Source organism: Carettochelys insculpta, chromosome 12, assembly GCF_033958435.1.
Source record: "Carettochelys insculpta isolate YL-2023 chromosome 12, ASM3395843v1, whole genome shotgun sequence".
NCBI classification, from domain to species: domain Eukaryota; kingdom Metazoa; phylum Chordata; order Testudines; family Carettochelyidae; genus Carettochelys; species Carettochelys insculpta.
The window spans coordinates 2929025-2956517 of NC_134148.1; the positions used below are offsets into that span (position 1 = coordinate 2929025).

The 27493-nt window shown below is 46.0% G+C and overlaps 1 protein-coding gene across 6 annotated transcripts in view; it reads left to right on the top strand.

Moving 5' to 3' along the window:
• Nucleotides 1-27493, top strand: part of MYO9A (myosin IXA) — a 325415-nt gene that overhangs the window by 268159 nt on the left and 29763 nt on the right. For 5 of the 6 annotated variants that reach the window (XM_075007302.1, XM_075007305.1, XM_075007304.1 and 2 more), the window contains 9 exons: nucleotides 3215-3295; nucleotides 4395-4505; nucleotides 6239-6361; nucleotides 7215-7364; nucleotides 9911-10224; nucleotides 10952-12673; nucleotides 17542-17632; nucleotides 18083-18298; nucleotides 26630-26742. In XM_075007302.1, coding sequence (XP_074863403.1) covers nucleotides 3215-3295; nucleotides 4395-4505; nucleotides 6239-6361; nucleotides 7215-7364; nucleotides 9911-10224; nucleotides 10952-12673; nucleotides 17542-17632; nucleotides 18083-18298; nucleotides 26630-26742 — 2921 coding nt within the window. The remainder of the gene's footprint in view (nucleotides 1-3214; nucleotides 3296-4394; nucleotides 4506-6238; nucleotides 6362-7214; nucleotides 7365-9910; nucleotides 10225-10951; nucleotides 12674-17541; nucleotides 17633-18082; nucleotides 18299-26629; nucleotides 26743-27493) is intronic. The other variant, XM_075007303.1, reaches the window with a different exon arrangement.

Sequence of the window (27493 nt, forward strand, 5' to 3'; positions counted from 1 at the left end):
AAGGTAATTCCTTGAAAGAGCCCAGAAGGAGAAAACTGCTGCTTTAGTTCCGAAATGCGCGTGAATTCTGAGATGTGGTTGAGGCTAGTGTTTTCTGCCCTGTTGCTATTCTGCACCAGTTAACCTGCCATTATAGGTAACTGAAGCTTAAAAAAAAAAAACCTTCTCCAGCCTTGTCACGCTAGATACAGACTTGGAAACTGCAACTGTCAAGTGCTGGGATGCATGCACAAGTGTTTGGTGGTATTACAGAGCCACTTTCATTTAAAATCAGGCGTGTGGTCTAGTTTTACGAAAGCATTTTCTAGTCATCCTGGTCATTTCAAGAATGTTTCTCTGGGAATTTGTTTCTAGAAACATGTTATACAAAACATGAATGTAACAAATGCCCTCTTCTCTCCCCTCCCAGCGATAGAGGCAAGCCTCATCTGGCTTGCGTGCTCACAGCTTCATTTCCTAGAGTGTTCTTTTCTGCAAGTAGATTTAAATTGTTTGACAATTAAAATCCAGCTAATAAAAAAATAATAAAAAGCTACATAAGTTGGTCCAAATGTTTGTACGCACAGAATGATAAATGTTCCCCCCGATTGCAGCTGCTGCTTTCCCTAAAGAGTGCATCAGCCAATTTTTTGCAATGGATGGAGCAGTTGTTTTCTAAATGCAGTCACATACACAGTCACCAGGAATCCTTAAAATGCTCCAGTGGCAGCAAGTTAAGTAAACTTCCTATCCTGTTTCCATGCATACACTGCCTGGGAAAAGTTAACCTTGTTAATCACTTGTTAGTTGGAAGTAAACAAAAATGCACTGGATGTTTCACTGATCCAGTGTGGAATTTAATATGCCCCCTCAAGAGACTGAATCTTTCCACATTTATGCAGTGATAGCAGTGGCTGGCCCGTTGTCCTTGTGCGCTGGATATCATGCTAGATGGAGTGGAGAGAACAGAGCATGGCATCATTTTCTTCTGATTTTTATTATGTTTACTCTTCTGCCCCACTGTACATTTTCATGTGCAGAGAAATCACAGCTCTTCCAGCCAGCTGTGATGACATCTGTGAATCAAACCATTTGATCCAGTGCACTGCAATAGAAGTTTTCCTTTTATTTTTTTACCTCCTCCTGCCGATTGGATGCCTCTGTACTTCTCTAGCCTTAATTTCAGGAGCTGTGTAGCCTAAGGAATTCCGGTCAGTTTTCAGTATTCATGAAATCTGTGCTTGACAGAGCAGCTGTAAAGTTGGGCTGTTCAGGGAGCAGCCACAAAGCAGAATCTCTGACCCAAAATAGGGCATAGTAAATGTTTGTTTCCGGTGTGTAACCCAAGCCTACACTCTCCTGAGTTTATCGCAGTGCTCTTGACAGAAGGCTTTCTCATGAGTTTGCACCAGTCTATCTTCATGAGCAAATACTGCAGTCTAGTAAAAATTAAATGAAGTGAGGGCTGTGATACTCTTGGGGATGTCTAAAGGCACATCTACGGGGCAGAGAAGAATTCGTGGCTAGCCCGGGCTAAGGGGTAAACTTCCCTGCTTTTGAGCTCTGGGATGCTTCCACTTCACAGGAGCTTTCAGCCGAAGCCTGGACGTTAGCATAGCAGTGGCACAGCTGGTGAACCTGAGTTGACTGAAGTGGGCCAGCTGCAGCAGTCTAGTTGCTGTGCAGATATACCCTTAGTCTGTGACGTAACTGGACAGGCTGGGGCTTCTCTATCCCCCAAAATGCCCTTTTAGGCGTCTAGTGCATGCCAGAAATACACAACAGAATGTCTTTGAAAGTATCTGTGTTGTTAGAGTCAAACCAGCTCCATAATGAAGTGATGCTGCGATGTATCGCTAAGCAGAGCAGGCCAGTAAGTGTTTTGAGTACTTGGCATGCACGTGGCTGGACAAGGGCACGGTTTCAGCGAGCTTGCGGTCTGAATGCCCAAAGTGCAGGTGAAGTATCTGAGGATGGAATTCAATACAAAGCAAAATGAGTGTGTGCCTGCCCATTGCTTCATTTCAACTGGTTGGACTGGAGGGGGATTGACCCATCACTGCAGGCAGTGGTTAGAAAGTGTAAAGAGTTCAGCGGAGGGAATAGGAACCACATTTTATTATGAGGCATCCTGGTAAATAAAGATCCCAGTTACATACGGCACACGCAACAGCTCCATCACTCAAATAATGCCAAACTGAGAGTTTTAGCACAGGCCGCGCTCCGGGTTTGCTGCAATTCGTGACAGAAAAGCAGACGCAACACTGATCTGTGGACACGGAATTGCCATGCACAGAGCCACGCTTCTCCTCCACGCAACGTGAGGGAGTTGTACATTTCCCCAGGAAATGCTGGTCCCAGGAGCCAAGGGAGAATGACGCCGACTTGGCCTGGGACCAAAATTCCCTCTCGGCTTTGCAGCCACCCAGCGGGCTCTCAGGTGCCATGCGCTTCAGGTACCCTGCCTCTCCCTCAGCCGTGCTGCTTCTGCCCTCCACCTTGGAGCCTGATGATTTCACAGTAAATTGAGCTACAAAAGGCCTGGGAGGCTAGTCTGGCCAAAGGGATGTCAGTCAAACCGCAGGAACTGGTTTGAAAGAAAGCAGCCAACTCTGCCATTTCAACCGCTGCCAAGAGACTCCATTTTAAGGTCATGCACCAGTGATAGCCCAGCCTGGTTCCAGCACAAAAAAAGAAATGGGGCGGGGGCAGAGTCAGATGGCTCTGGAGAGAATGGAGGAAAGGGGCCTCCACATAATGGGTTTCTGAACACAAGCAGAGTGCCTGAGTGGTTAGACTGTCTTCCGCCACCCTCCAATAATTCTCTTGGGCCTCCCAGTAACGTACATAATTGCAAAGTCAACGCTTATTTCCCTTTAGCGCTGAGCTCCTCATGCCTGATTGTACAAGGTGGGGTTGGAGTTACCCTATGTTAACATGTAGTATAGATGACAAGTGTGTCATTGTGGCTGCATGCTGGCTATAAAGGCCATTACCTTTCAAGTGTAGCATGGTTAATATATCTAGAGATTGATATGGAGCTGGTGCTGAATTGAACTGAATGACCCTTGAAAGAAAAATCCTTCCCTTGTGTGTATTAGTTGATTTGTTCCCTGTCAGAAGCAGTTCTTAAGTTGATAATTTCCTCAGAGTGTCCTCTCATGGGTGAAATATTTGGAACATCAGTGTGTCACATGGTTCTCTTCCAGCTTCTAAGCTTGATTCTCTGCTGCAGGCATCCCTCAACAAGCTGATGGAGACTCTTGGCCAAGCAGAGCCTTATTTTGTCAAGTGCATTCGGTCTAATGCTGAAAAGGTAAAGATCTTCCACTGCCAAATGCTTAGTAACAGATTTCATTATTTTGACAGTTCGTTAACAGGAACTCTGGCAGTTGGGATGCTAAATACACCATAGCTAATCATTGCTGCTTCAGATACCAAAACCCGAAACACACTGCCCCATTCTGACACACAGGTGTGCCCCAGCATCTCATTGGGGTTTCATTGGAATCCCAGAACTTGACAAGAGAGGTGATCTTGCAGAACAGCTGCAGGACTGGAGCCTGAGATGTTACTTAGGAGGCAGTTTCACACTTCATTCTTAAGTGTCTGGGTAAAACCCACCAGAAGCTGGAAATACCCTGCCTGTGCGAGCTTGTTACGCTTGGCTAAATGGAAGAAGAGGGGCCTCCTGGATGAGTCTGTATGTATGGGGGGTTTGGTTTGTGTGCAGTCATATCCTGACTTGATAAACCAAATAACCCATCATGCAAACGATAATTTTAGTGGTCTCCTTTGGAGTTTTTACCATCTGTGAGATAACAGAGGGCTTATGAGCTTTGAAGGTCATGTCTGCCATGAATGAGCACTAAGCTTTAGTTTAAGAAAGAAAAAAAGGCATATGAGCTTTTGAATTGAAAAAGGAGAAAGGAAAAGACTTCCACTGTAAATCTTATTATTCCAATTAACTTGGTTCGCATGATGTTTTTCCTGTATGTTTTTCAGTCTGGGGAGAGGATTGAAATTTTACTGCGTCTCCCAATGCAACAATTGCAGAATTCCCCGAGGACTCATTTTTAGAAGATGAATTGGTATAAAAGACGATAGGTTTATAAACACAGCTGGACTGAAACTGGCTGGCTTGTGGAGTAATGGAGTCTGTGTACCCAAAATTACCCTTTTAAGCCCAGCCAGATCAGCAATGCTTCAAAGCCGTTTTTCCCAGTGGCTGCTCAGTAACAAACAAATTGGTAGCCTTGGACCAGTTGCTGGTGTTGCGTATCCTACTATTGAGATCCTGCGTGTCACACAAACACATGTCATGTCATCAGTCAACTGGCATGTCCGGATGCTTAGGAGTTTTATGGAACATTTGGGGTTGGGTGAAGTATCATTGTCTCTCTGTCTCCTTCCAGCTGCCCCTGAGGTTCAATGACAACCTGGTGCTTAGGCAGCTGCGATACACAGGGATGCTGGAGACGGTTCGAATTCGGCAGTCTGGGTACAGCTGCAAATACTCCTTCCAGGTTAGACGTAGCACTTCTCCTCTTGATTCATTTCTACTCGAAGGTCAGGTTACGGTCAATTGCACTGGCCTGTTTTTGCACATGGCCTTATTTTTAAATGTAGGTGATCTTAGAGCTCATAAAAACAAGAACTACCGCTGGCTGGAGCCAGACATGAGTGCAGCCAGCTTTGCCAGTGCTCCTTAAGCACTGCCTTGCAAAGCCTCGGCTGCTCTAGTTCTGGTGCACAGCTGGAAGTCGTGCATTGGTTTGCAGAGAAACGCGTACCTTCCTTTCATGAGCAATGGCGCACACACCTCTAAAGTCGAGATCAGTGTCCATTAGAAGCTAGAATGAATTCACTCAACTGCTCTGTGACCTAAAAAGTTGTTGATCTGTTTTTCCAGGAGTGAAGTTTAGTGTGTAAGCTCCTCTGAACCTCCTAGAGGTGGATATCTGTATCTGCAGTTACAGCCCACGGGAAAACGGAGCCTGTTCCTACACCGGCAGCCCCCTGTGACTTGGATCTGGTTTTGTTCCCTTTCAGTGAAGCTAATTTGTTCAGGCCAGCCAGCCCTAACTCAGAGCTGGCATTTCCTGCCGTAATCTGTCAGTGCTAAGTGCACATAACCGTCATGCAGAAGTTGCCAAGCCTCACAGCTCTAAGGCACAGCCTTGGTTCACGTAGACGTGCTTATTCAAGGGAAATGTTTCTTTAGATATGTTCTGTTCTCTTCGTGGTTTTGTCTAATTTTCTTTTTTCGTTTTGTGTGTGAAGTTCTTTCATCAGTGGCTCTCACCTAGTTTGTTTCCTTGAGTAAGACAAATGGACAAGAGTTTGTTTTTATTGACAGGTGTGTTAAAATCGCTGTTAGACAAAAGGGCTATCGGGTCCCTTGTAGGGATTCTGAACCCCATCTTTCTTTGGGGTGTCTGTTGTCCAGGACTCTAGCATGTCTGACATTTGAACCGTCAAATTGGAAACTGTTGTGCTGAGCTGTATTTTCTGAGCTATTCTGCAGGTTCTGGTAAATCCCTCCTCTAATCATTCCTCAAGAGTCTGTGTGGGTTTTCAGAGAATCTGAGTGCTCCTCTACAGGCAGACCCCGCAGGATCGCCTCACACATGAACGGCACTGAGCCTTCCCAGGCCTGCATTCGTGACCTACCTTAAATATGATTCTGAAAGCTGTCAATGCTGTGGTTTTCTCAGGGCTCCATCCCTGCCAGTGTTAGATCAAGTTGGGCTTATTTAAAAAAATCTGCTCCAGAAATTATGGGGCATATCCATGGCCTGTTCCGTACAGGAGGGCATACTAGATGAGCTCAGTGGTTTCTTCCAGCCTTGGAAGTTATGAATGGGGTGATGCATTGGAGGGTTGCACACAGGGTCACATGCAGCCGCAGTAACCTCCCCCACACACACACACTTCCACTGTCAGTACCACATCACTTCTGGTGAGTGTGGTGGCGGGCGGTCCCATGCCTCCTCCAGAGCAGCACGAGCTAGAGCAGAGAAGGGACACATGGGCCAGTGGCTCCTCACCCTCTTAGCCCCCGCAGGAACCTCCTTGACCAGCCACCGCTGTCTATAAATCTGTAAAGATGGAGGAATCTTTGACATCTGCAATTCTCGAACCTCCGATTTGTTTGTGCTGGTTTCTGAGACACACCTGGTTTGGCCAGCAAATACCTGCATAGCCGTGGCACAGCAGTGCCCTCAGATTTTAACTTTGGTGGCTTCTAATTTCGCAGGATTTTGTGGACCATTTCCATGTTCTTCTGCCACGAGGAATCAGCCCATCGAAGCACAACATACTCGATTTCTTTAGGAAAATAAAGCTCAATCCAGACAATTATCAAGTTGGGAGGACAATGGTAAGTACTTAACCCATAGCTCACAGTCTGCGTGGACAAATAAAATTTTCTTTTATGTTTGTAATTTGGTTTTCATAAACGTTTGCGTTGACATGGCGGTTGTCTCCATTTATCGGATGGAAATGGACACGGTGAGAACGTGTTTAATCATGTTATACGCAACACAAGCTGCTAGAGATCAGTAAGTTGAGAGACAGGGTGTCAGAGGTAATAGCTTTTATTGGGCCAGTTCCTGGGGATGAGCTTTCGAGCTCGCACTGAGCTGGGAAAAAAAACCAAGGGCAGTTCGTTGTGAGCTCAAACGCTCCCCTCTCTCCCCAAATGAAGCTGGTCCAATAAAAGATATTCCCTCCCCCGTCTGGTGTCTTTCACATTCTGAGATCACGACAGCCACAACAACATGGCATGTGGTGGTCAGTGATGTGACAAAGTGGGGAGGGATTGTTAGAGGCGGACCTGTTTTCAATAGCATCCTGGCTTTACGTAAAGCAGCGTTCTGGCAGTTGTCAGTGCCTCGCTTGGTAAAGGAATGATACTTGCCAATGGTGGTGCACATCTTCACATGCCCTGGTGCACAGAACTAAAATTATTCTGCCCTTGAACTGGAAAAAAAATTGGAGAGAACGCTACATAACAGGTGCTACATTTGGTGATCCAACCCAACATTTCATAGCCACGTACTGTAGGTGACAGTCCAGATGCCTTTCACAAGTATCCCAAAGAAAAGCCAGCTGCCAAGCGCTCTGCTGGAGAGCGTTCTGGATACAGACGTCTGTGGCATTAAGTTGTGTGTCTCCTGTGGCTGGGGAAGTATAACGCACCAAGCCCTCGCTCCCTGTGTGCTTCCTATTAGGTGTTCATGAAGGAGCAGGCGCGCCAGCTTTTGCAGGACTTGCTGCACCAGGAGGTGCTCCGGAGGATCACTCTGCTGCAGCGTTGGTTCCGCGCTCGGCTGGAGAGAAGGCACTTCTCGAACATGAGGCAGGCAGCAGTGATCATACAGGTAAGCGACAGTAATGTCATTTGCTCTGTATTTATTAGTGTGTGTGACATGTAAGGGCCACAGAAGATGAGACCCCTGTCCTGAGCAGCTTGCAATCTAGCCTAGACTCCTACTACAGTGAATGATAATAGGTGTCTCTCCGGCAGGGAGGAGCTAGTGGCACTGGAACCCTCAAATCCATTGAGAGCACTCCTGCAAAAATCCTCTTCCTGGCCCTTCGCTTTGGCCACATCACCCCACCTTCACCCAGAATCGCACAGAATCACAGGGCTGGAAGGGACCTCAGGAGGTCATCTAGTCCAGCCCCCTGCTTCAAGCAGGATCAACCCCTACTAAGTCATCCCAGCCAGGACCTTGTCCAGCTGGGACTTAAAAACCTCAAGGGATGGAGAATCCACCACCTCTTTAGGCAACGCATTCCAATGCTTCACCAGCTGCCTGGTGAAGTAGTTTTTCCTAATATCTAACCTACACCTCTCCCTCTTCAACTTCAGACCATTGCTCCTTGTTCTGCCATCTGACACCACCGAGAACAGTTTCTCACCCTCCTCTTTAGCACTCCCCTTCAGGAAGTTGAAGGCTGCTGTTAAATCATTTGTAAGTCTTCTCTTCTGTAAACTAAACAAGCCCAAATCCCTCAGCCTCTCCTCATAGGTCTTGTGCTCCAGACCCTTAATCATTTCTGTTGCCCTTCGCTGAACCTGCTCCAGCAAATCCACATCCTTTTTATACTGGGGGACCCAAAACTGGACACTATTCCAGATGTGGCCTCACCAGTGCCGAATAAAGAGGAATAACTACTTCCCTAGATCTGCTCACAATGCTCCTCCTAATGCACCCCAGTGTGCCGTTGGCCTTCTTGGCTACAAGGGCGCACTGTTTACTCATATCCAGCCTTTCATCCACCATAAGCCTTAGCCTAGCGCATAAAGCACAGTCTGTTTGCCTTCACTTTGGAGGTTGATCCCAATCTCCTCTATGGTCTGTTACGTGCTACAGGCATAGACTCCGCCAGGGACACCACCTTGGCTACCCACTTGTCAAACTTCCCTGCATGCACCGACAAGCTTTCTCCCATGCTGCTGCCCATGCATGAAAGTTGGTCCCTGTAAACACCCTCAAAGCCGAAACATTGTCTTTGTTTGTAGGACGTGTGTTTGCTGTAATGTCTCCAAAGCTGAGTGGTGAACGGGCAACTGGTGTGTGGTGACCACTGCTTATGACACTGATTTTAATTAAGGCTGAGATTTTATCACTGTTATTTTTAATAAGTCTAGAACAGGTCACTGTCAATAAACAAGAATTCACAGAGCCTGTGACCTGTCTGTGATGTCACTAAAAATAATCGGGAGGCAGAACTAGGGGGTGGGAAGCCATGAAGGAGGGGTGCACAGCCCCCACCACAGCTGCCAGGCAGGGACGCCCAGCCCCAGCTGTGGAGAGCTGGAACACACGGCTTTGGCTGTTTCCCCTGCCAAACCTGCAATACTGCTGGGCTGGAGCACAGCACCCCAGGTGGAAGCCGCAGGGCTGGGGCGCACAGCCCCTGCCAGCCATAGGGCTGGGGCGCACAGCCCCTGCCAGCCATGGGACCGAAGCACGTGGTCTTGGCCACAGCCCTGGGCATAAGCTGTGGGTTCCAGCCAGCCCCAGTTGCAGAGCAGGGGTGCACAGTCCTGCCTTCACCTGCTGGAGCTGTAGAACTAGCAGAACTCTAGAATCAGTGACTGCGGTGATCACATCATAACCGTGTCATAATTCCCTCACTGTGAGCTAGTGCTGCGATTCTGTTTGTCAGCTCTGCCTAGCAACTTTTCTTTCAAACGTTGTAAACTCTCTTGAGCAGCGTCTGTCTTTGCTACGCTTTTGTACAGAGCCTAGCTTGGTGGAGTCCATTTTGGTGGTGCTACTGCTGTCTACGTTATAATAGAATCCATTCGTCATTGGCATCATTTGTGTGTGTTTCTTCTCTGAGGTAATTGGGATAGCATTTTATGAGCACAGCTGAGCAAGGCAGCTCGGTACTTCATTGTTCTGCCATTGACTTCATGTTAAGAGGGGAAAAGTTCTGCAGAATCAGATGGGAGGACATAGTGATAGAAGTATAAGATGACCTCCTGAGGTCCCTTCCAGCCCTGTGATTCTGTGAAGTATCTGGTTGGAAAAGCCTCCCTGTGATCACAGGGTCGTATCCTAGTAGTAGCATCCATCCGGGGTAGGCACAGCAAGCTGTTTTCCTTTGATCTGACTTTTCGATACTCTTATACTGAGGACTTATTGCTTATCCAAGTGGCAGTGAAAGATTCCAGAAGACCTTTCCTACCCAGGGTGGTCCAACCTCGTGTCCTTGGCACAGTTCACTGTGCCCTTTCATGGATCCACAGGGCCTGTGCTGTGCCCCAGCTTTTATACTGGTCCCCGAGGCCTCCCACCCTTCTGTAAGGGTAGGCTGGGCCGTCTGAAAACCTGGCACCTGTTTGTCTTGCTCTCTGAATGGGTCTGGTGTGAGACATGCCCCCAAACAGTGTTCTCTGTTCCCTCTGCAGAGGTACTGGCGCAGTTACCAGAGTAGGAAGCAAGTCGAAGAGTCCCTAGTTGACCCTCTCCTCCTCAGCAACGCAGCCCTCGTTCTCCAGGCCTACTGGCGAGGCTTTGTGGAGAGGCGAAGATTCCTGCGGTTGCGGGTTGCAGCCTTCATCATCCAGAGCTCTTGGCGTGAATGCTCTAGACGGAGGCACGCTGCAGCCATGTGCATCCAGGCAATCTGGCGTGCGTACTGTGCACGGAGACTCTACAGGAGCAAGAGAGACAATGTCATTGTGTTGCAAGCAGCATGCAGAGGGCACCTCGCGCGGCAAAGGTAACATGACGACCTCGGTGGACATGCAAGGGAAAGCACAGCAGGAGAGCTCCGGGGCTCAGAGACGTGATGCCCAGCAATTGCTGCTAGAACGTTATGTCCCTCTTCCCTGGCGCGCTTGGTCCTGAGTGCTGTCACTGCACGCTTCTCACTGAGTTGGCCGCTCTTTCTGTAACCACAGCAGAGCTGAGCCTGCTCCAAACACAAGTCTCCTGGTCAGCAGAGACCTCCATTTAAAGCACACAGCTGAGGCGTTACTCTGTTGAGGCGGTACAACTCTGAAAAGGTTAGGGCCATTGGGCTACTGTAAATGATCTGAGAGCTGGAAGGACAGCTCTAAATACAGAGGGCAACTCACCTGATTGTAGCTCACTCAGCCTGGTAGGAAGCTGTTACAGAAGCAGGCCAAAACACCAGGTGGTGCATTTGAACTACACTTCTTTGAGGAAGCAAAAGCAAAACAGTGTTTCGTGCCCCCTTAATCAGGGAGGCGGTAGCTCTCACTAACAGACACCAGTGTTTTTCGCACCGGGGGAAGGGATAAAGCAGTTGCAAAATATGTAGATTATGCCTAAGCAGTTTTGCACTTCATTTTTAAATATTTGTTAAGGTATTAAAAGCAAACCTAGGCACATTCTTTTAAACGTTCCTTTAGAATCAATATGTTGCATCCGAGCAGTGAAAGTGGGAACACTCTAAACATCTGTGGTTTTCTCTGCTCTTGCAGGTTTGCAGCTCTGAAAGAGCAGAGGTTAAAAGAGAGACAACTGGAGAATGGAGGGTTAGCCAGCGAAGGAGGTGAACTGGAGGCAGCTGAGGCTGTGGACATCCGGGGCTCAGACCCATCAAAGTGGGAGGATGGCTCGTTTGAAGAGCGGGCGAGAGTGCTAGAGGAACAGAAATCGGTAATCGAGCATAGTCGGGTGAATCACGCCGATCCAGCAGACAGCTCTGGTGACTTGCTATACAAAAGACATGAGCGGGCCAGCAGCCAAAGTGGAATGGACATGGCAGAGGAAGTTGTGGTGAGAGAGAGGCCCAAATCGCTGGAGGATCTCAACCAGAAAAAAGTGGTCCGCGCCAAAAGAGAAAGCCGGCGCATGCGGGAATTGGAACAGGCAATATTTAGCTTGGAATTACTTAAGGTCCGGTCCACTGGAGGGGTGTCTCCCTCAGAGGAGCGTCGATGGTCCACAGAGCTTGTGTCAGAGGTCCTTCATTCTCCACAGGGAACCCCAGAGAGTGAAAGCTCTCAGGAGAGCTTGGAAATGTTAAGCTGCGAGGATTCTCTGAAGAGTAAACTTGATTCTGTCATGTTAGAAGAGCAAAATGCGCAGTCTGTCTCTGCTCAGATCCGGGACTCTTCACCTCACAGCACCAACGTTGATTTGCAAGACGCGACCTTCTCCACAGCAGATGTGAACAGCAACGTGCCTAACAGAAAAAGGACACAATCAAGTTCCGAGCTACCGGAGAGTCCCGCTACTAAGGAGCGGATGGTCTGTGATCCCCAAAATATGACCTACAAGATGCATCCACGAGACACCTTCATTTCGAGCCATCTGCCAACTTTCTACATTCCCCCACAGGACACACTGAAAGCAAATCAGTCACTGGTGGAGAATAACTTAAAGAACAAACTGATGAAAAAGGAAGGGGGGCCAGTTACATTCCCTGAGGTTCCAAAGGGTATAGAGCCAGGCCAACAGGGCCAGGGCACAGCTGTGGACAAAGAGAGAGGAGCAAAGTCTTCCATCAAGCAAGGGGAAAGCACAGCTGCCCTTGCAGCAGCTACACATTCTTCTGACTCCGTTATCAGGAGACTGGAGAAGCTGAATGTGGAGAAAGAGGAGCGACAAAAGCAGCTGCAGCTGCAAAATGAGAGAGAGATGATGGAGCAGATCCGCCAGCAGAAGGAGATTCTGGAAAAACAGCGCAAAGCTTTTGAGCAGTTAGAGAGACAAGGGAGGGGAGAGGCCTTGCAAAGGACTGAGCAGAGCATACCCAAGGAGCCCTCACAAGGAGTCTCTCTCAGACTTACAAAGAAAACAGACAACAGGCCTCAGTCTCTCCTCGTCCTGAATCCCCAGAGCAAAGGAGAAAATTCTGAGATGGTGACTACACCACCAGCCTCATCGGTGGATATTAAAGGGCTCACTGTTGCAAAGCAAGGGAGCCCCCCAGACCACGTAGCACTCAAGGACAGGCCTGTCAGCATGTTCCTTGAGCGAAAAGAAAGTCAACCGGCAATGACCCAGGGATCCACCAGAACAGATCGATGGAATCCAAAGCTAACTGTAGAATCTGGGGACTTCTGCAGTAGCCATGCTGCAAGGACAGAGCGCCTCAGGCAGCCCCGAGTTCCCACCCAGAGCACCGAGGGCTCTTCTAGCGACCAGCGGGCCAGTGCCATTTTCTTCACCCCAAAAGACAGTCATTTCAGCCTCCTGTGAGTAGAGTGTTTGTTAGTTTGCTTTCTCTGCACCATGAGAGGGGAGATTGGTACATGACCATTCCTTGAAACAGGACTTCAGGTTTCTATAGGACGGCAATGAAACTAAGAGTCACATGCCCAGTTTTGGGTGGCTCATGCCCAGCAAGATGCTGCAAAATCTGGGAGGGTTCAGAGTTAAAAAGAAACCAGTAATTATTAGGAAACTGGAGGGATTAACTTAAAAGAAAAATGAAAAAGGACAATCACGAGATGTGCGCCAGTCTGGCCGGTGGCCAGGGCATTTTTTTTCTGGTGGTATGTGCCAGTATGCAGTGCTAGCACCTCCTCGCCAGGGTTTCTGTGGGGCTCAGCAACCCCAATACCGCAGCAGCATGGGGGCCGGGAGCCAGAACCCCCACTACGCCTCTGGCAGCCCTAGCCGTGAGAATCTGGTCGGGGGGAGGCAAGGAGTCATAGCATCATCTTCCCCCACTCCCCACCCAAAAAATAGCACTGCTGGTGCCTCTGAGTGACATCAGAGAGCCATGCTAACCATTCACAGCAAACATGGAATGAGGAGAGAAACTAGAGCAATGCCACCTGGTGTTAGTGTGGGTTGAACTTCTCTAGTCTGGCACTCTTCCCAGCAACATCTGTGATGTGGCATGATTTTAGATAGCTGGATGAGCACTTGTGATGGGTGTGGCCGAGTCTATTTACAGCCACCTGTCCTGGCCCTGTGTTCTGGGCTGTTCCTTAGCTCTAGTCTATCCCTACGTGTCTTCTGAGAACCCAGCAAGCTGTGGGCATGTTGGTAATGCTGCTAAACAATATTGACTTCCCAGGATTCAGCAAATTCTGTAGTTTGGCACTGGTCAGGTCCTGAGGGTACCAAAGTAGAGCTGTAGGAAAGACAGGGGGAGATTAAGAAATCAGAATTTAAGAGAAGTGTCAGGAAACAGTTAGAGTCGGTATCTCTGTGGAATAGATTGCCCCGGGAAGTGGTACAATCTTCAGCTTTTCACACATTTTAAAATTACAGTGGACAAAACGCTGAACGGTCAGTGGGGAAAAATCTTGCCCTGCCAGGGAAGGGGCATAAATGACAGAGTAGATCTTGCGTGCGGAGTAGTTGTAGCCATCTCAGTCCCAGGACAGTAGCAACATTCTACCTCGAACATTCACTTGTGATATTTGCTAACTTCTTATGTTGAGCCGGTGGTTTTCAACCTTTTTCCGTTTGCAGACCCCTGACAATGGCTAAGGGAGATGCAGAACACTTTGGAAACCTTAGATGTCGTCTGTGAACCTCTAGGAGTCCATGGACCGCAGATTTGAAAACCTCAGGGCTAAACAATCTGGTCCTCCTGGCAGCTAGCCATGGGGCTGGGAGAACCTTGGCCACACCTGGAGAAGAGCTCTGCATGGCTCGAAAGCTTGTCACTTTCACCCGCAGAAGCTGATTCAATAACAAATATTCCCTTGCCCACACGTCTTTTTAGAGGAGATCCCTGTGGAGACTGGGATTGTGTAAGCTTTTGAAAATGTTGTCCTGTTGTGGATAAAGTTGTACGTTTAACAGCCTGAGCAGTAATTAGAAACACCTGCATAGAGCATGGGCAGTTCTTCGTGACTGTAGGTGACATGGTGGGCTCATTCCAAGCACAGATCATGGCAACACTGCACGATCCTCTGTACATCTTTCCTCCCCCACAAGCCCCTGCAAGCCAAGCGGCTGTTAATTTTCATCCCGTGCACCAATATCCCTTCTACCTCTTCCTGGATCTTGCCATCGTGCTCTCGAGGTGTGTGATGAAGATACTTGGTGGTATTGGATCTCATTGTCTCCTACCTCTACTCATTCTAAACCAGCTTCCCAACTCTCCACAGTTTCCCACTGCTGCCTCTGCATTGTCACTGATATCCATCAATAACCATATCAGTCTGCTCTCCACTCTGTATGACTCCAACACTGTCCAAGTCCCTTCCTGATTTATACTGTCAAATGCCTTCTGAAAGTCGACGGAGCAATTGTAAATATTCTTGTTCTTTTCTCATGCTTTCTCCTCTGTCAATCTTAGGGCCAGTGTCTGCTGCCTGGTAGTTCTCTTTCCTGAATCCCATTTGCTCTTGTTCTTGTATCTGTGATCTTAGTCTCTCCATGAGTATCATCCTCAACACTTTGCCTAGGTGACTCGTTAGGGCAATTGTTCTGTACTTCACTTCTTGCATGGTGTCACTCGCACAGATCTTGTCCGTTCCTTAGGTGCCGTCCCTTCCTTCCACGCTATATTACATACATATTTCCTGAATCACATGTTCTCCACCCTATTTGATCATTTCTCCTGTGGTTTTTATCATTCCCAGTGCTCTTATTGTTCTTTAGTCAATTTGCTGCTCTTTATACTTCCTCCTTCAAAATATCAGTCTCATTCTCGATGCTCAGCTGAGATAACTTTCAGTTCTTCAGTGAGTCTCTCTGAGATACTCAGGTCCAACTGTGCTTTGTATAGGTCAGTGCAATATCTTGTCCATCGCTGCACAACCATCTCCTTGTTCATGAGCATTTCATCGTACTCCTCTTTGATCACCATCTGTTTTGGCTGCCACTTCCTATTAATATTCCTAATCATTTTATATACCTCCCTGGTCTTATACGCACTGTAATCACTTGCAGTATCTTCACACTGCTCCTCTAACCATTTTGTGTTGTCCTTTCTGTCCCCTTTCCTTACCTCATTGCATTTCACCCTATATTGCTATTCCCCCGCTTCTGGAAACATCCTTTCTAATGTTCAGTACTCTCTTCTCTTGGACCAACTTCAGTGTCTGCTGCATAATCCACTTCTTAATGATTTTTCTCTTCTTCCAGAACAGTCTGCTTAATTGCCTCTTCTATTGCCATGGCTATCCCTTTGACTCTTATCTAGGTCTTTCTCTGTGGCCGCATTCCTAATCTTCTCTTCGAGCGCTGCTCTGTACCCATTCCCTATTTCTTCCTCACCTAGCCTTGCCACGTCTTATTTTTTTAAACTGCGTCTTAAACATTCTCTTGAGTTTTATCTTAATGTTTGCGATCACTAGACTGTGGTCCAAGCCTATATCTGCTCCTTGGAAAGTTTGGCACTACTGTACTGATGTTACCCATCTTCTTATCAAGATCGTACCTATCGTATTCTTGAAATCCCTGTCATTTGATCGCCATGTCCACTTCCTACAGTTGTTTTGTTGGAATCTAGTGTTGCAGATCACCATCTCATGCTCCATAGCAAACTCTAGTTGTTCCTTGCTTTGTTCATTTCTTTCTCTGTATCCAAATCTTCCCATGACTCTCTACCAACTTTCGGTATCTGTTCCGACCTTCACATGCCAATCTCCTCCAATGATCAACACCTCTCTCTTCAGTATCTCCTCCAGCATCTTTGTCAAGTCTTTACAGAATAGTTTGATCTCTTCCTCCCTGCTGAACAAGTAAGAGATTGAACAGTTTCACTTCGCATTTAGCCACCGTCACTCTTGCAATCACCAGCTTCTATGCTAATAATGCTCCTCTAGCGCTTTTGCTAAGAAGGAATGTGATTCCTTCCTCATCCTTCATTTTGTTCCCTGACCAAATGACTTCACAACTGCACATCTCTACTGATGCCATCCAATGCGGCTCTGCCAGTCCAAGGATATTGCTTCGGTATCTCTCCATCTCCTTTCAAAGGAGATCTAAGTTTCCAGTCCCCCACGGTGTTTTGATATTCCACATTCCAACTGATAATATATATGTTAGTTGTAATTTTCTTTTGGTAGCCAACTTATCAACTCAACCCTGACCGCTCGTCTGGTGCCGTGGACCTTGTCCGAGCTGGCATATTTTATCAGTTAGTTGCAGTAGCACTAGATTTCATTCGGATTGTTTTATGATCAGCACATCGTCACTTACCTGACCAAACCTCCTCCTTTATCCAGGCTTGGCACTGGCCTGGCACCCCTAGGGGCTTCATGGCAGAGCTACTTAACGCTAGTGTCTAAGCTGTTACAGGTGGATAATAGATAAGCTATTATCTTCTTTTTATTTTATTTAAGTAAGTGCAGCAGTGGGCTTGATGCTGTATAAGATACAAAATGAAGACTGTTCTTTCCCTAAAGATCTCGCGGGTTAGTAAGAACAATCCAGTGGGAGGCCCAGAAGAAGGAATAAAAAAGGAAATAACATTTATCCTCATAGGGTCCATCTACACTATCCAGTAGATTGACCTGCTCAGGGTCGATCCTCTAGGGTTCAGTTTCATGTGCCTAGCTGGGGATGCGTGAAATTGAGCAATCAGGGGTTGGTACTTAGTATCATGGGGAGTAAGGAAGGTGGATGGGGGAGTTGACCCCCCTCAGTGAGGGCGGCCAGATAAGTTGATTGTACATATATCGATTCCAGCTATGCAATTGCCGTACTGGAATTGTGTGTGTGCAATCAACTTTAGCGACTGAGGTCTTTCATCCTGCACATGGAGACCTTAGCCAGTGGCATGAAAAGAAAATCGTTAAAATTTTCATTTATCTTGTTTCTTGACTTTTTTTCCATTTCCACGCTTTGAGCCTGCAATTACTTCCCAGCACAAAGCACCAAAGAGAACTTGCATAAGAGCTATTGGCAAGTGTGCAGTAGCTTGATGAAGGAAGGACAGGCGTTGAGTTCATTCATGGTTTTTATCCTCACTAGAGTGTCTAATGGCAGTACATGTAAAAGCAGCATCCCTTAAAACACATGCAATCTAACTGCGGTTCATTCTGTGTCCATTGAGCTGTACGTACTTGGATGTTTCTGGCATCTGGACTGGCGTTGTGGGTGAACCTGGGCAAAGAATTTAAAGGTCTTGTCTTTGTTGTTGTTTTTTGAGTTTCAACAAGGAAGCTTCACATCATCAGATCCTTTCGAAAGATGAGCTACCTAGAAAGTCACTAAAGTTCCCTGGGCCAGGCAGAGTGGGGGTGAGTAACAGCCTCTGTATTTCATCTTTTAATTGAATAAACCTTATCTTGTCAGTTCCCTCTCAAGTGTGTGAGAAGAAAACAGGAAGGTGGGTGCAGTTAAGTTACGTATCTGTGAGAAGGAAGGGAGGATACTCCTGGTATAGAAACATTAAAACCTTCTCTTTGGGAAATCCCAGTAAACATGGGAATAGCCATGCAGAATTGTGACATTTTCTGCCATGAATGCCCCAGGCAGTCATGTCTTGTTATGGTAGAATCTATGATTGTCTGTTTCCGTTTTCCCCAATCCTCTGCACTACCTGTAGTATTTGTACATTCTGTCTGGAATAACATGTTGTTCGTGGACTTCTTCAGGCCATATCTGAACCACCCTGTGATGTCAAGCATCAGCAGAATCGCCTTTTCTTTTAAAACATTTTATGTTGTCTGTTTTATCATTTGGTCAAGCAGGTTGCCAGACCGGCCCATAAAAAGAAAGCCCGCATGGCGCGGACGCGCTCCGATTTCTTGACTAGAGGTACTTTTGCTGATGGGGAGGGGGATACGGAGGAAGATGATTACGATGACAATTTTGAGTTCCTTCTCTTCCCTGACCAACCTCCTCACCTTGAGCCAGGGCCTACAGCCAGACTTGGGCAGGCCTGTCACAGTGACTCCGAAATGGTAATTTTCCGACATGCGGAAGCAAGCAGTTGTGCGGGAGCATTTCTTTGCTAACCCTTAGCCGTACTGACACCCTACACTGCTTCTTCTCCCACTGACAACGATGCTGTAGATGGGTAAGCTCAGAGAACACAGCAGAAGACCTTAGTGTTGCTTTCAGAATGGATTTGGCAAACACACCTGATGAAAGTAGAGCTTCTAGCATTCCAGCAAGCCAGAGAGCTACAGTGTACACTTAGTACAAAGGCTAAGGGCCTGTCTGCCAGCAATCATGAAAAAAGATAGGTGCATAGGGAGAGCTTGTGAGACTTGTAGTTTCTCTGTAGGCTTATAAAGAATGATTAGCACATTCTATTGGTTTACAACAATAGCCACAGCCTGCCTAATGTGAGTCCCTCCTCTTTTAGCAAAGTCTTTGTCCAGGTGATTGGAAAAGATCTAATCAAACAAATTGTCCCACATACATACAACCAGTTCTTTGATAAGCAGTAGAATTCTTCCTCTATCGTACATCTTTCCTATTAGCTATGGTGGTTTATCTTTCATTACACTTTCTGGCCATTTATTTCTCATTTCAAAGAGTGCTTCACTTACTATTTGAGTCCTGTAACATCAAACAAACTAGTTTGTAGCATCAGGGTTGTTGGGTTTTTTTGTTTGTTTGGTTGGTTGGTTTTTTTTGGCGGGGGGGGGGGGATTGTTTTTGTTTTTTTTGTTTGTTCTTAAGTTAAAAAATGGGAGGTAAACCATATGTGAGAATTCAGATGTCCACACGGGAGGTGTCTGCTTCCTACCCACCTCGTTCAGATGGGTGAAGCATCTCATCAAAACGACCAGGGTTTTCAAGTTTAGGTATACACCCTTTCTCGTCTGTCAGTGACATTACCTCATGGGCCCAATGCTGCTCTTGACAAGAGCCATGGGCAGTTGATTTTCAGTTCCTCTCTATTTGCTGCTTTAGTCACAGCAAGGGGGCCTGGGGAATTTTGTACAAATAATTTTATAAATGACCAAGCTGTTTTTTTCTCAAGTAATTGGATTTTAAAAGCCCAAACTTTGTGTCTCAGATCTTGAGAGTTACATTTCACCTAGAAATGAGCTTGTGGTATAAATTGAAATTCTGGCCGCCCCTGCTATGGCAGAACAAAACCCACTGCCCTAAAATAAAAGGGGGCAGGAATAATATTTGCATGCATGGATTGGAAAACATCTGTGAAGATTTGAAGGGAAGCTCCCACAGGAGGAGGGTCACTCACATTGGGCCTGTTGGACTGAAAATAGGTGATGCTGTGGAAGACAAAATTAAGCCTGGTTGAAGGGTTAAGTACAGTGCCCAAAGCCCCTGACATTGAATAGACTCTGAAATGGACAACAAAAAAGGTGAGGGGTTTGGAACAGGTGCCATATGAAGGGGGATTAAAAAGACTGGGACTTGTCAGCTTAGAAAAGAGGAGACCAAGGGATGGGAAGGATATGGCAGAGGACTGTAAAATCATGACGGGTATGGAGAAAGTAGGTAAGGAAAAGTGATTTACTTGTTCCCATAACATAAGAACTAGAGGTCACCAAAAAAAATTAATAGGTGGCAGGTTTAAAACAAACAAAAGGAAGTGTATCTTCATAAAACACACAGCCAACCTGTGGAACTCCTGGCCAGAGGGTGTTGTGAAGGCCAGGACTTTAACAGGGTTTAGAAAAGAACCAGCTAAATTCATGGAGGTTAGGTCCATCAATGGCTATTAGCCAGGATGGGTCAGAATGATGTCCCTGGCCTCTGCTTGTCAGAGGCTGGGAATGGGTGATAAGGGAGGGATCACGCAAAGACAATCTGTTCTGTGCACTCACTCTGGGGCATCTGGCATTGGCCACTGTCAGAGGACAGGGTGCTGGGTTAGGTGGACCTTTGGTCTGACCCTATGTGGTCATTCTTATGGTTCTTTAAAAACTATTTGAGAGACTACAAAATATGTTCCTCAGAGTTCAGCTTGTCTCAGGTCTGTTGGCTCCTGCGCTCTTTGGATTAGGTACAGACTACACAGTTAAAAAGGGATTTTTAAATGCCCTTTAGATAAACAGATTCAAAGAACTCTGCGTTGTCCATGGAAGCAGTGCCACCAGCTGAGTACATGCTGTGTTCCTGGAGGCTTACCCTGTTACAAAGCATCAGTTCTTTTAGCAGTAGAAGTCTGTCCTGCTGGAGGCCTCTGCTGAGATGCGAAAGGGTGCTGGGCTCACTGTTCGGTTGGAGGACCCTGTTCTTGGAAGGATTTTACTTCACGCCTCTTACTGGAAATAGTCCTATGATTCTGCTCACTGGGTTTAACAGATCACCTTGCATGCAAGTAGTCCCGGGCCTGCCTCATCAATCCACATGGTGCAGCATCTCCTGGGAATCACTCTAACCTTCTGTACTACTCCATCACTAACTCTGACTGCTGATTGGGCACGCACAGGGGTGTCGCTTGGGAGCAGTCACTTGCACGCTCGGGCTCTACTTGTCTCGCATATGCTGAATAGGTACATTTTTGCATAACACTGCTGTATGTCTGTGTCTCTTGTAAATATACGCACCAGTTCCAGCTGTGCTCTGAACTGCAGAGACTGGCCCATCAGAAGCAACAGCTTTTGGTTTCTGTATTTCAGAACCTCCTGGCTTTTGTTTCAGTGCTATTTTAGAATAGCAGAATTGATGGACTGTTCAAGTAATACAGTTTCCAGCAGCTTATTAGCATTTAGATGTTAATGGCTTAGCCCTGACAGGCTGTTCTGTGTGATAAAGCAACTCAACAATACAGCTGTGTATATGTGAGCTGGTTTCAGTACAAAGCGGAGAGTACAAGAGTGTGGGGGTGTGTGTGTTACTTGTTTTAAGATTTCAATACAAGACGAAGGACAGCCACGCAATCTTTCTTTGGATGGCGGTGATTATTTTAACGAGAAAAACAAATTAGCTTATCACACATGCACAACAGCTGCTAATTATCAATAGGCAGTTTTTAGTAAGGGTTCTTGGTGTGCTTGTTCATAAGCCAATGGCTGCCAAGTACATGAAAGAAATACAGATTGTGGCATTGAACTAAAGCACTTTTTGATTCAGCTGCTGCTGTTATTACTAGCCGACCTTTTGGAAGTTCTGGCAAGGTAAAACCTGCTATGGTTCTGTGTGCCAAAATCCATTTATTGTGTAGCCTGCTGGTAGGTGAAGTTAAGGTGGATAGCATTGCTTACTGGTGAAACATCTGCAAATAGTCTTTGACCTAAGATGAAGTTGCAAATGCAAATGTTGAACCTGGTTGCAGTAGACTTTGGTGAGAATAGCGTGCTCTACAATGACACCTGCTATTCAAAGGCTGCTTGGATTTTCTCGTTAGTAGTAGTTATCCGACAGTGTGATGAGCACAAATGTCCCATGCTGCTTATCTGAAAGGGTTAATAGAGCTTGGTTTTACTTTTAAACATAGGGCGTGTGCATTCTGGTAGCACATCTGTCAGAGAGCTTGGCGAGATTATCCATCAAAGCTGCTTTGGAGGTATCCTGTGAAGCATTTATCATTTGGCAATAATTTGTTTAGATCATTTATGAGCGAAGATGAAAGTCATTAAATCCCATTTATGGAAGCGCAACCCTTTTGCCCCATGGCTTTGGAGGTGGCATTGAAAAGGCAGCAATAATGAGGACACGCTCATTACCTGTTTTCTGGTAAAACAGTGACGTGAGCTTCCACTATAAAAGAACACGTCTGAGTAACACCAGAATTTGTTGCCCGTTGTCCAGCTCATAACCTAGACAGTCCGTGGACTCGAGGATTCTGATTTCAACAGAGATCTGTGAAATAAGAACCATTCTCAGACACTGCCACTAATCAGTGGGCAATGCATCTTATGCAAATCCTTCAATCCAGCATGACAGAGCAAAGCACCATCTCCATCTGTCACACTCATATATGTTTGTGTGACATGCCCAGACTGAACCTAAACGCAGCCCACATTAATCCAGAGGAAATAATTCCCTCCTGTCCCCTGCCAGGTCCATTAAGGTCTACCCCCTGCAGCCTGCACCGATAGCTGTACCTTGCAGAGGGCTCTAACATTCCACAAACCAGCCCAGTTCTAAATCAAGAGTAAAGCATGTTCCAGATGCCCATCCCTCGACAGAGACCCTTGCTTGTCCCCCTTCTCTCAATAAGGGCAACCCAGCTTGAGTGTTTCTGTCAGTTGCAGTATAGCGGAGAGGAGACAGTGTCTCAGGGAGGGCAGTCCAAAGCCATTCAGGGCATTCTACATTAATACCAACACCTTGCATTCAAATACAAAGTAAGGTGTTAGTTGGGGTCTACTGTACTCTTGCAGGGAGGTTGCGTTCTTGCGCAACCCCACGTATATCAGTTTTCACCTAACTTGCTGGAGCCAGGAACCTGAGCAATGCAGCACCGCTGATCAGTTTCCCGTCTCCTGTGAGTGGGGGCAGCCAAGAGTCTGGCTCCTAGCTGCCCACTGCTCACAGGAGAGGGGAAACTGACCAGCACTGGGAAACCCTATGGTTTCCCCACTCAGCAGCCTGACAGGAGCAGTTTCCCCACTCCTGTCAAGGGCAGGGAGCTGGTGCCTGGCTCCTGGCTGCCCCCCACAAGTTCCCTGCCACCCAGAGTCCCGTTAACCTGAGATTCACGCAACTTCAGTGCACGTATCTCAGGGTTTTACTGTAGTTTGCATTTTTAATTAAAAAAAAAAAACAAACCCAATCCCAAAGCTATGGAAAAGCTGATAAGGGATAGTAGGGTACAGATTGTGATCTCAGTGGTGCCAAGAAAAAATAAGTGCAGTAACTCATACTTACATACCTTAATTATGATCCCATATACTGTTTATCTGTTTTGCTATGCAGCGTGCATCAGCAACCCTTCTCTCTTTACCCTCTAGAGGCATGCACAAGAAAGATGGCTGTTTGCAGTCTCCACATTTCTAATGTCCAGTGATTTCTTTAGTGCATTTGCCATCATTCAAAAAGCACCATCAGTAAAGGTGATTATTTCCCTGTCTGTCATACATGTTGATACCACTCACAGAAACAACCACATTGTGAAAGTGTTTACCAGCAAGGAATCTGAAGTGCTGGAAGTCTGATGCAGTGTATTCACAGTGACCACTGTAATGAGCACTTTGTCCTTGCATAGGCTCATAATTTATTACCAAGAAGATTACATCACCTTTGGTCATCACCTCTGCCCCATGTACTTCCTGTGAGTAATCTTAATTCCTTGTCATGCTTTTGATGTAAAAAATACACACAGATCCTTTCATCCAATGTGTCTAAGAAACCCTCTACTGCAGCACCAGTGCCTGCAAAGCCTCTCTGCAAAGAAAACCCCATGGCTGGCCTGTGCCAGCGGACTGGGCCTGCAGGGCTATTCTGCTGCTGGGTAGAATTCTGAGCTTGGGAGTCTCTGCAGCAATAAAAGAGCCCTGCAGCTTGCTTCCCGTGAGCACAGGCCCCATGGGTTTTCTTTGCTGCATAGGCGAACCCCGTGTGCACAGCTCTTGGTTGCTTTGATTTGCAAGGTCAGATGTGAGAGTTGTGACAGGCTAGCTGTGAGCTGGGAGACCATGTGGGTGTTGACCTACAGTCCAGCACAAGTCTTCCACACGCCTTTTGGAAATCCCACAGCCACTGACGCCAGAGCCCACCTGGAGCTCGTTTTAAGTGGAAGCAGAGAACATCTAGGCCAAAAGGACAGCAAATCTGACCCTATTTCTTGACTCTTTGTTGCTTACCGTAGCATCCAAGCTTAATGTGTCCAGTCCCATGCACTCGGCTGCCCAGTCCCATGCACTCGGGCCACATGTGCCATGGCTTCCGTTTGAAAAGTGCAGTTCTGGAGAGATCCCAAACCAGAGATCCCCTGTGAAGTTTTGTTTTAATGCACTTCAGAGCTAAAAAGTTTCTGTAGATAAGTGAGCACAAAGTAGGGTCGCACCCACTTAAGAGTCGAATGTTTTCACAGGTTTATTTTTTCACTGAGAGATCTGTACAAATTCTGCCTACTCGCTTGAGCATCATGTTACCAGCTCCTGTCATTTCAATAGAAGAGAGACTGTTTTTTTTATTTTTAGGGCATATAACATATATATTAATGCAACATGAATGGACTAGTCAAAGTACTGGAAGGAAGTAGTATCTTATGCTGAGCCTCAGAGCTGCGCAGCTGACCTTTGCTGGAGAAAATCCACAAGCTTCAATTCAAAGGGGAAAAAGTTTTATTTATACAATGCAGCTTTTGAGTTCCTCGTTGACCTGCATAGGCTGCCATCTGCCGGCTGAAAGGGAAAAACACTTTATGTGGAAAAGAAAATCCAAAAAATAGCTCTTAAACAGTGACAACTTCTCTATTACATGGTGAACATTGTTTCCCGGGAATCTACTTTTTATGTAATTTTGTTTAAAACCTTTTCTCAAATGCACAATTAAGAGGCTAGAATGAAAGAATCTCATTGAACATAAACCAGCCTGCTCCGCTGGTCATGTTTTCACTTGAAAACCTGTTGTATCAACCAGAAGGAGAGCAGGCTTCTTGAAAGGCATTGAAGCGTCTCATAATGCCCTCATTGCTGGAAGGATGATGCTCCTGGAAAGGTTGTGTACTCAGAGGCACTCAAAACAACACGGATGGATCACACAATCTGGTTTTGCAGTCTGACTTGCAGCTCCCATGAGGTTTGGGCCAAAAGTGATATTTTCAGCAAGTCAGTCACAGCAGAAGTCAGATTCAGAGCTTTAATTTTAGCTGAAAATAGTTGCCTAACAAACTCACATTTTTAAGCTGTCCAGAAATGTTTCTTTCAGGCTGCTGTGCTGTGCTGTGCTGTGCTGTGCTGTGCTGAGAGAAGTGATTACAGTTTTCTTTCAGTAGTCGCATTGGTGAAGACACAAAATCTCTCTTCAGCTTTGCAGAAGCTGCATGATTAAACACACTCTTCAGCTGATCCTATTTTTAATACAGCCAAATCTCTTCTGCGTGCTCTTTGAGGAACAGCATACCTGGAGAGCGTTGCCTAATCAAAATCACAGCTCTCACCAGGATTTTTTCTTTTAAGAGAGGAAACAAACTAACCAAATACTATAATATAACCATTTTCTCTGATAGGCTGGGCGGGAAAATTATTTATTTTTAAATTACATGGACTTGGGCACCACAGTGATGGGGCTATGAAAGGACATAGATTGAAATTAAATTTTCCTCTGCAACTGGCTGCTTTGCAATGTGATTTTGGACAACGTTTTAGAAGCCTAACCCTTGTGCTTTCAGATCAAATTTGACATTACATTATGAAAACATCCTCTCAATTATACCATCTCTGAAGTATTGTTTTCCACTGAATGAGAAATAGTCAAAATAGGGCAATACTTAAAATCAAATACATTTAACCCAAAATAGCTTACATTTTCAAAGCTGCTCACGCGGTATTCTTCATGGTGTGCCTCTTGAATTTAATGAGCTGTGCCATTAAAATCTATCACACTTTGAAAGTGTACCCACAGCATTTGAAGCTGTTAAGAAATCTATGAACCGTGACTGAACATAGCATATGTGATTCTTTGTATTTCTACCTCCTAACGAGCGTGTCTTCATTTGAGCATGTACATACAGTAGCACTTTGGACAAACCAAATTTTTTTAGTCTTCTGCAGAGTGAATTCACACCAAAACTTGAATGCTGAGGAAGGCGCATTAATATCGGAGAGGGTACCCTGGTATTTTGGCCTCTGGTGGCAATTTCATTGTCAGCTGTGAGTGTCTTTTGGAAAGTACTGTAGACATGCTTCCTCTAAAAGAGTTGGCGTGATCAGGTAGTTGAACATTCCCACTGAGCGGATGTTCTTGGTTGCTTTGTAATGAGAGCAACATGTGGGTTCGTGTGAAGTAGTTTAAAATAGCCATTGCTAAATCTAATTTAAAGGATGCTCCTCTGGAAAGGCATTGTTTTTGTTATCTTGTGTGAGAATGTGTAGTTAAACGTGGTGTGGAAGCCAACATGTTTTGCTGTACTTCAGATGTCCTGCCTTTCTAAGTGGCATTTATGTTTCTTGTTGTCTGTAAGTGGATCACAGATAGTTTGAACCAGACCAGTCTAGTTAGGTTTCACCCAGTTAACTTTGTGGCAGCCAAACAGAAAATCAGGACGTTTTAATGGTAGCATGTAACATTTGCCATTTTTGTTGTTGTTGTTGTTTAGCTGATGAAATCTGAAATTATTCTGGGGGTCTGTGTCTCTTTCAGTGCCAAGCAGTCTATTGATTTTAATGTTTGTTTGGTTTTTTTTATATTTGTTTTAGACATTGCAGCGTTTCACATCAAGTGAAGACCAGGCAAAGCTTCATAAGACAATGTCTCAGGGTGAGATTGGGAAGCTGGCAACTGTTCAGAAGACTCTGCCTACGGCTGGAAGGTATGAAATACAGAACTGGTGGAGAAGAGCTGCAATGATGGGAGAAAATGAGTCTAATGCCATCTCCTCTTTGATTCCCTTCAGACATTGGGACAACTGGCTCCGTCACTGGATTGGCACTCTTGTCTTTTTCAGAATTGCTTTGAGTTTTATTTTCTATTACAAAAGAATACTACAACCAGAAGTCCTCATGCAACAAGCAACTTGCAGTTTCCCAGTATTTTATTTGTGATGGTTCATGCTGCTGCCGTACGTTTTTAGAAATGTAGCCCTTAAAGCATAGCTGCAAGAATCAGAACAAATCACAGGAATAGAACAGTGTGAGAATCACTGTGTTGCATCAAAACAAAAAAGCAGTCCTATAGCACTTAAAGACTAATAAAATAATTTATTAGGTGATGCACTTTCGTGGGACAGACCCACTTCTTCAGCTTTCTGTCCTACAAAAGTTCATCACCTAATAATTTATTCTGTTAGTCTTTAAAATGCTACAGGACTGCTTTTTTGTTTTGATAGAATGCAGACTAACACGGCTGTCTCTCTGTGTTGTGTCAAGGAGGGCAGTTGTGTTGCGGAGTGCGTTGCCTAGAGAGGTGGTGGATTCTCCATCCCTTGAGGTTTTTAAGTCCCGGCTTGACAAAGTCCTGGCTGGGATGACTTAGTGGGGGTTGATCCTGCTTGAAGCAGGGGGCTGGACAGGATGACCTCCTGAGATCCCTTCCAGCCCTGGGATTTTGTGATTCTGAGAGAT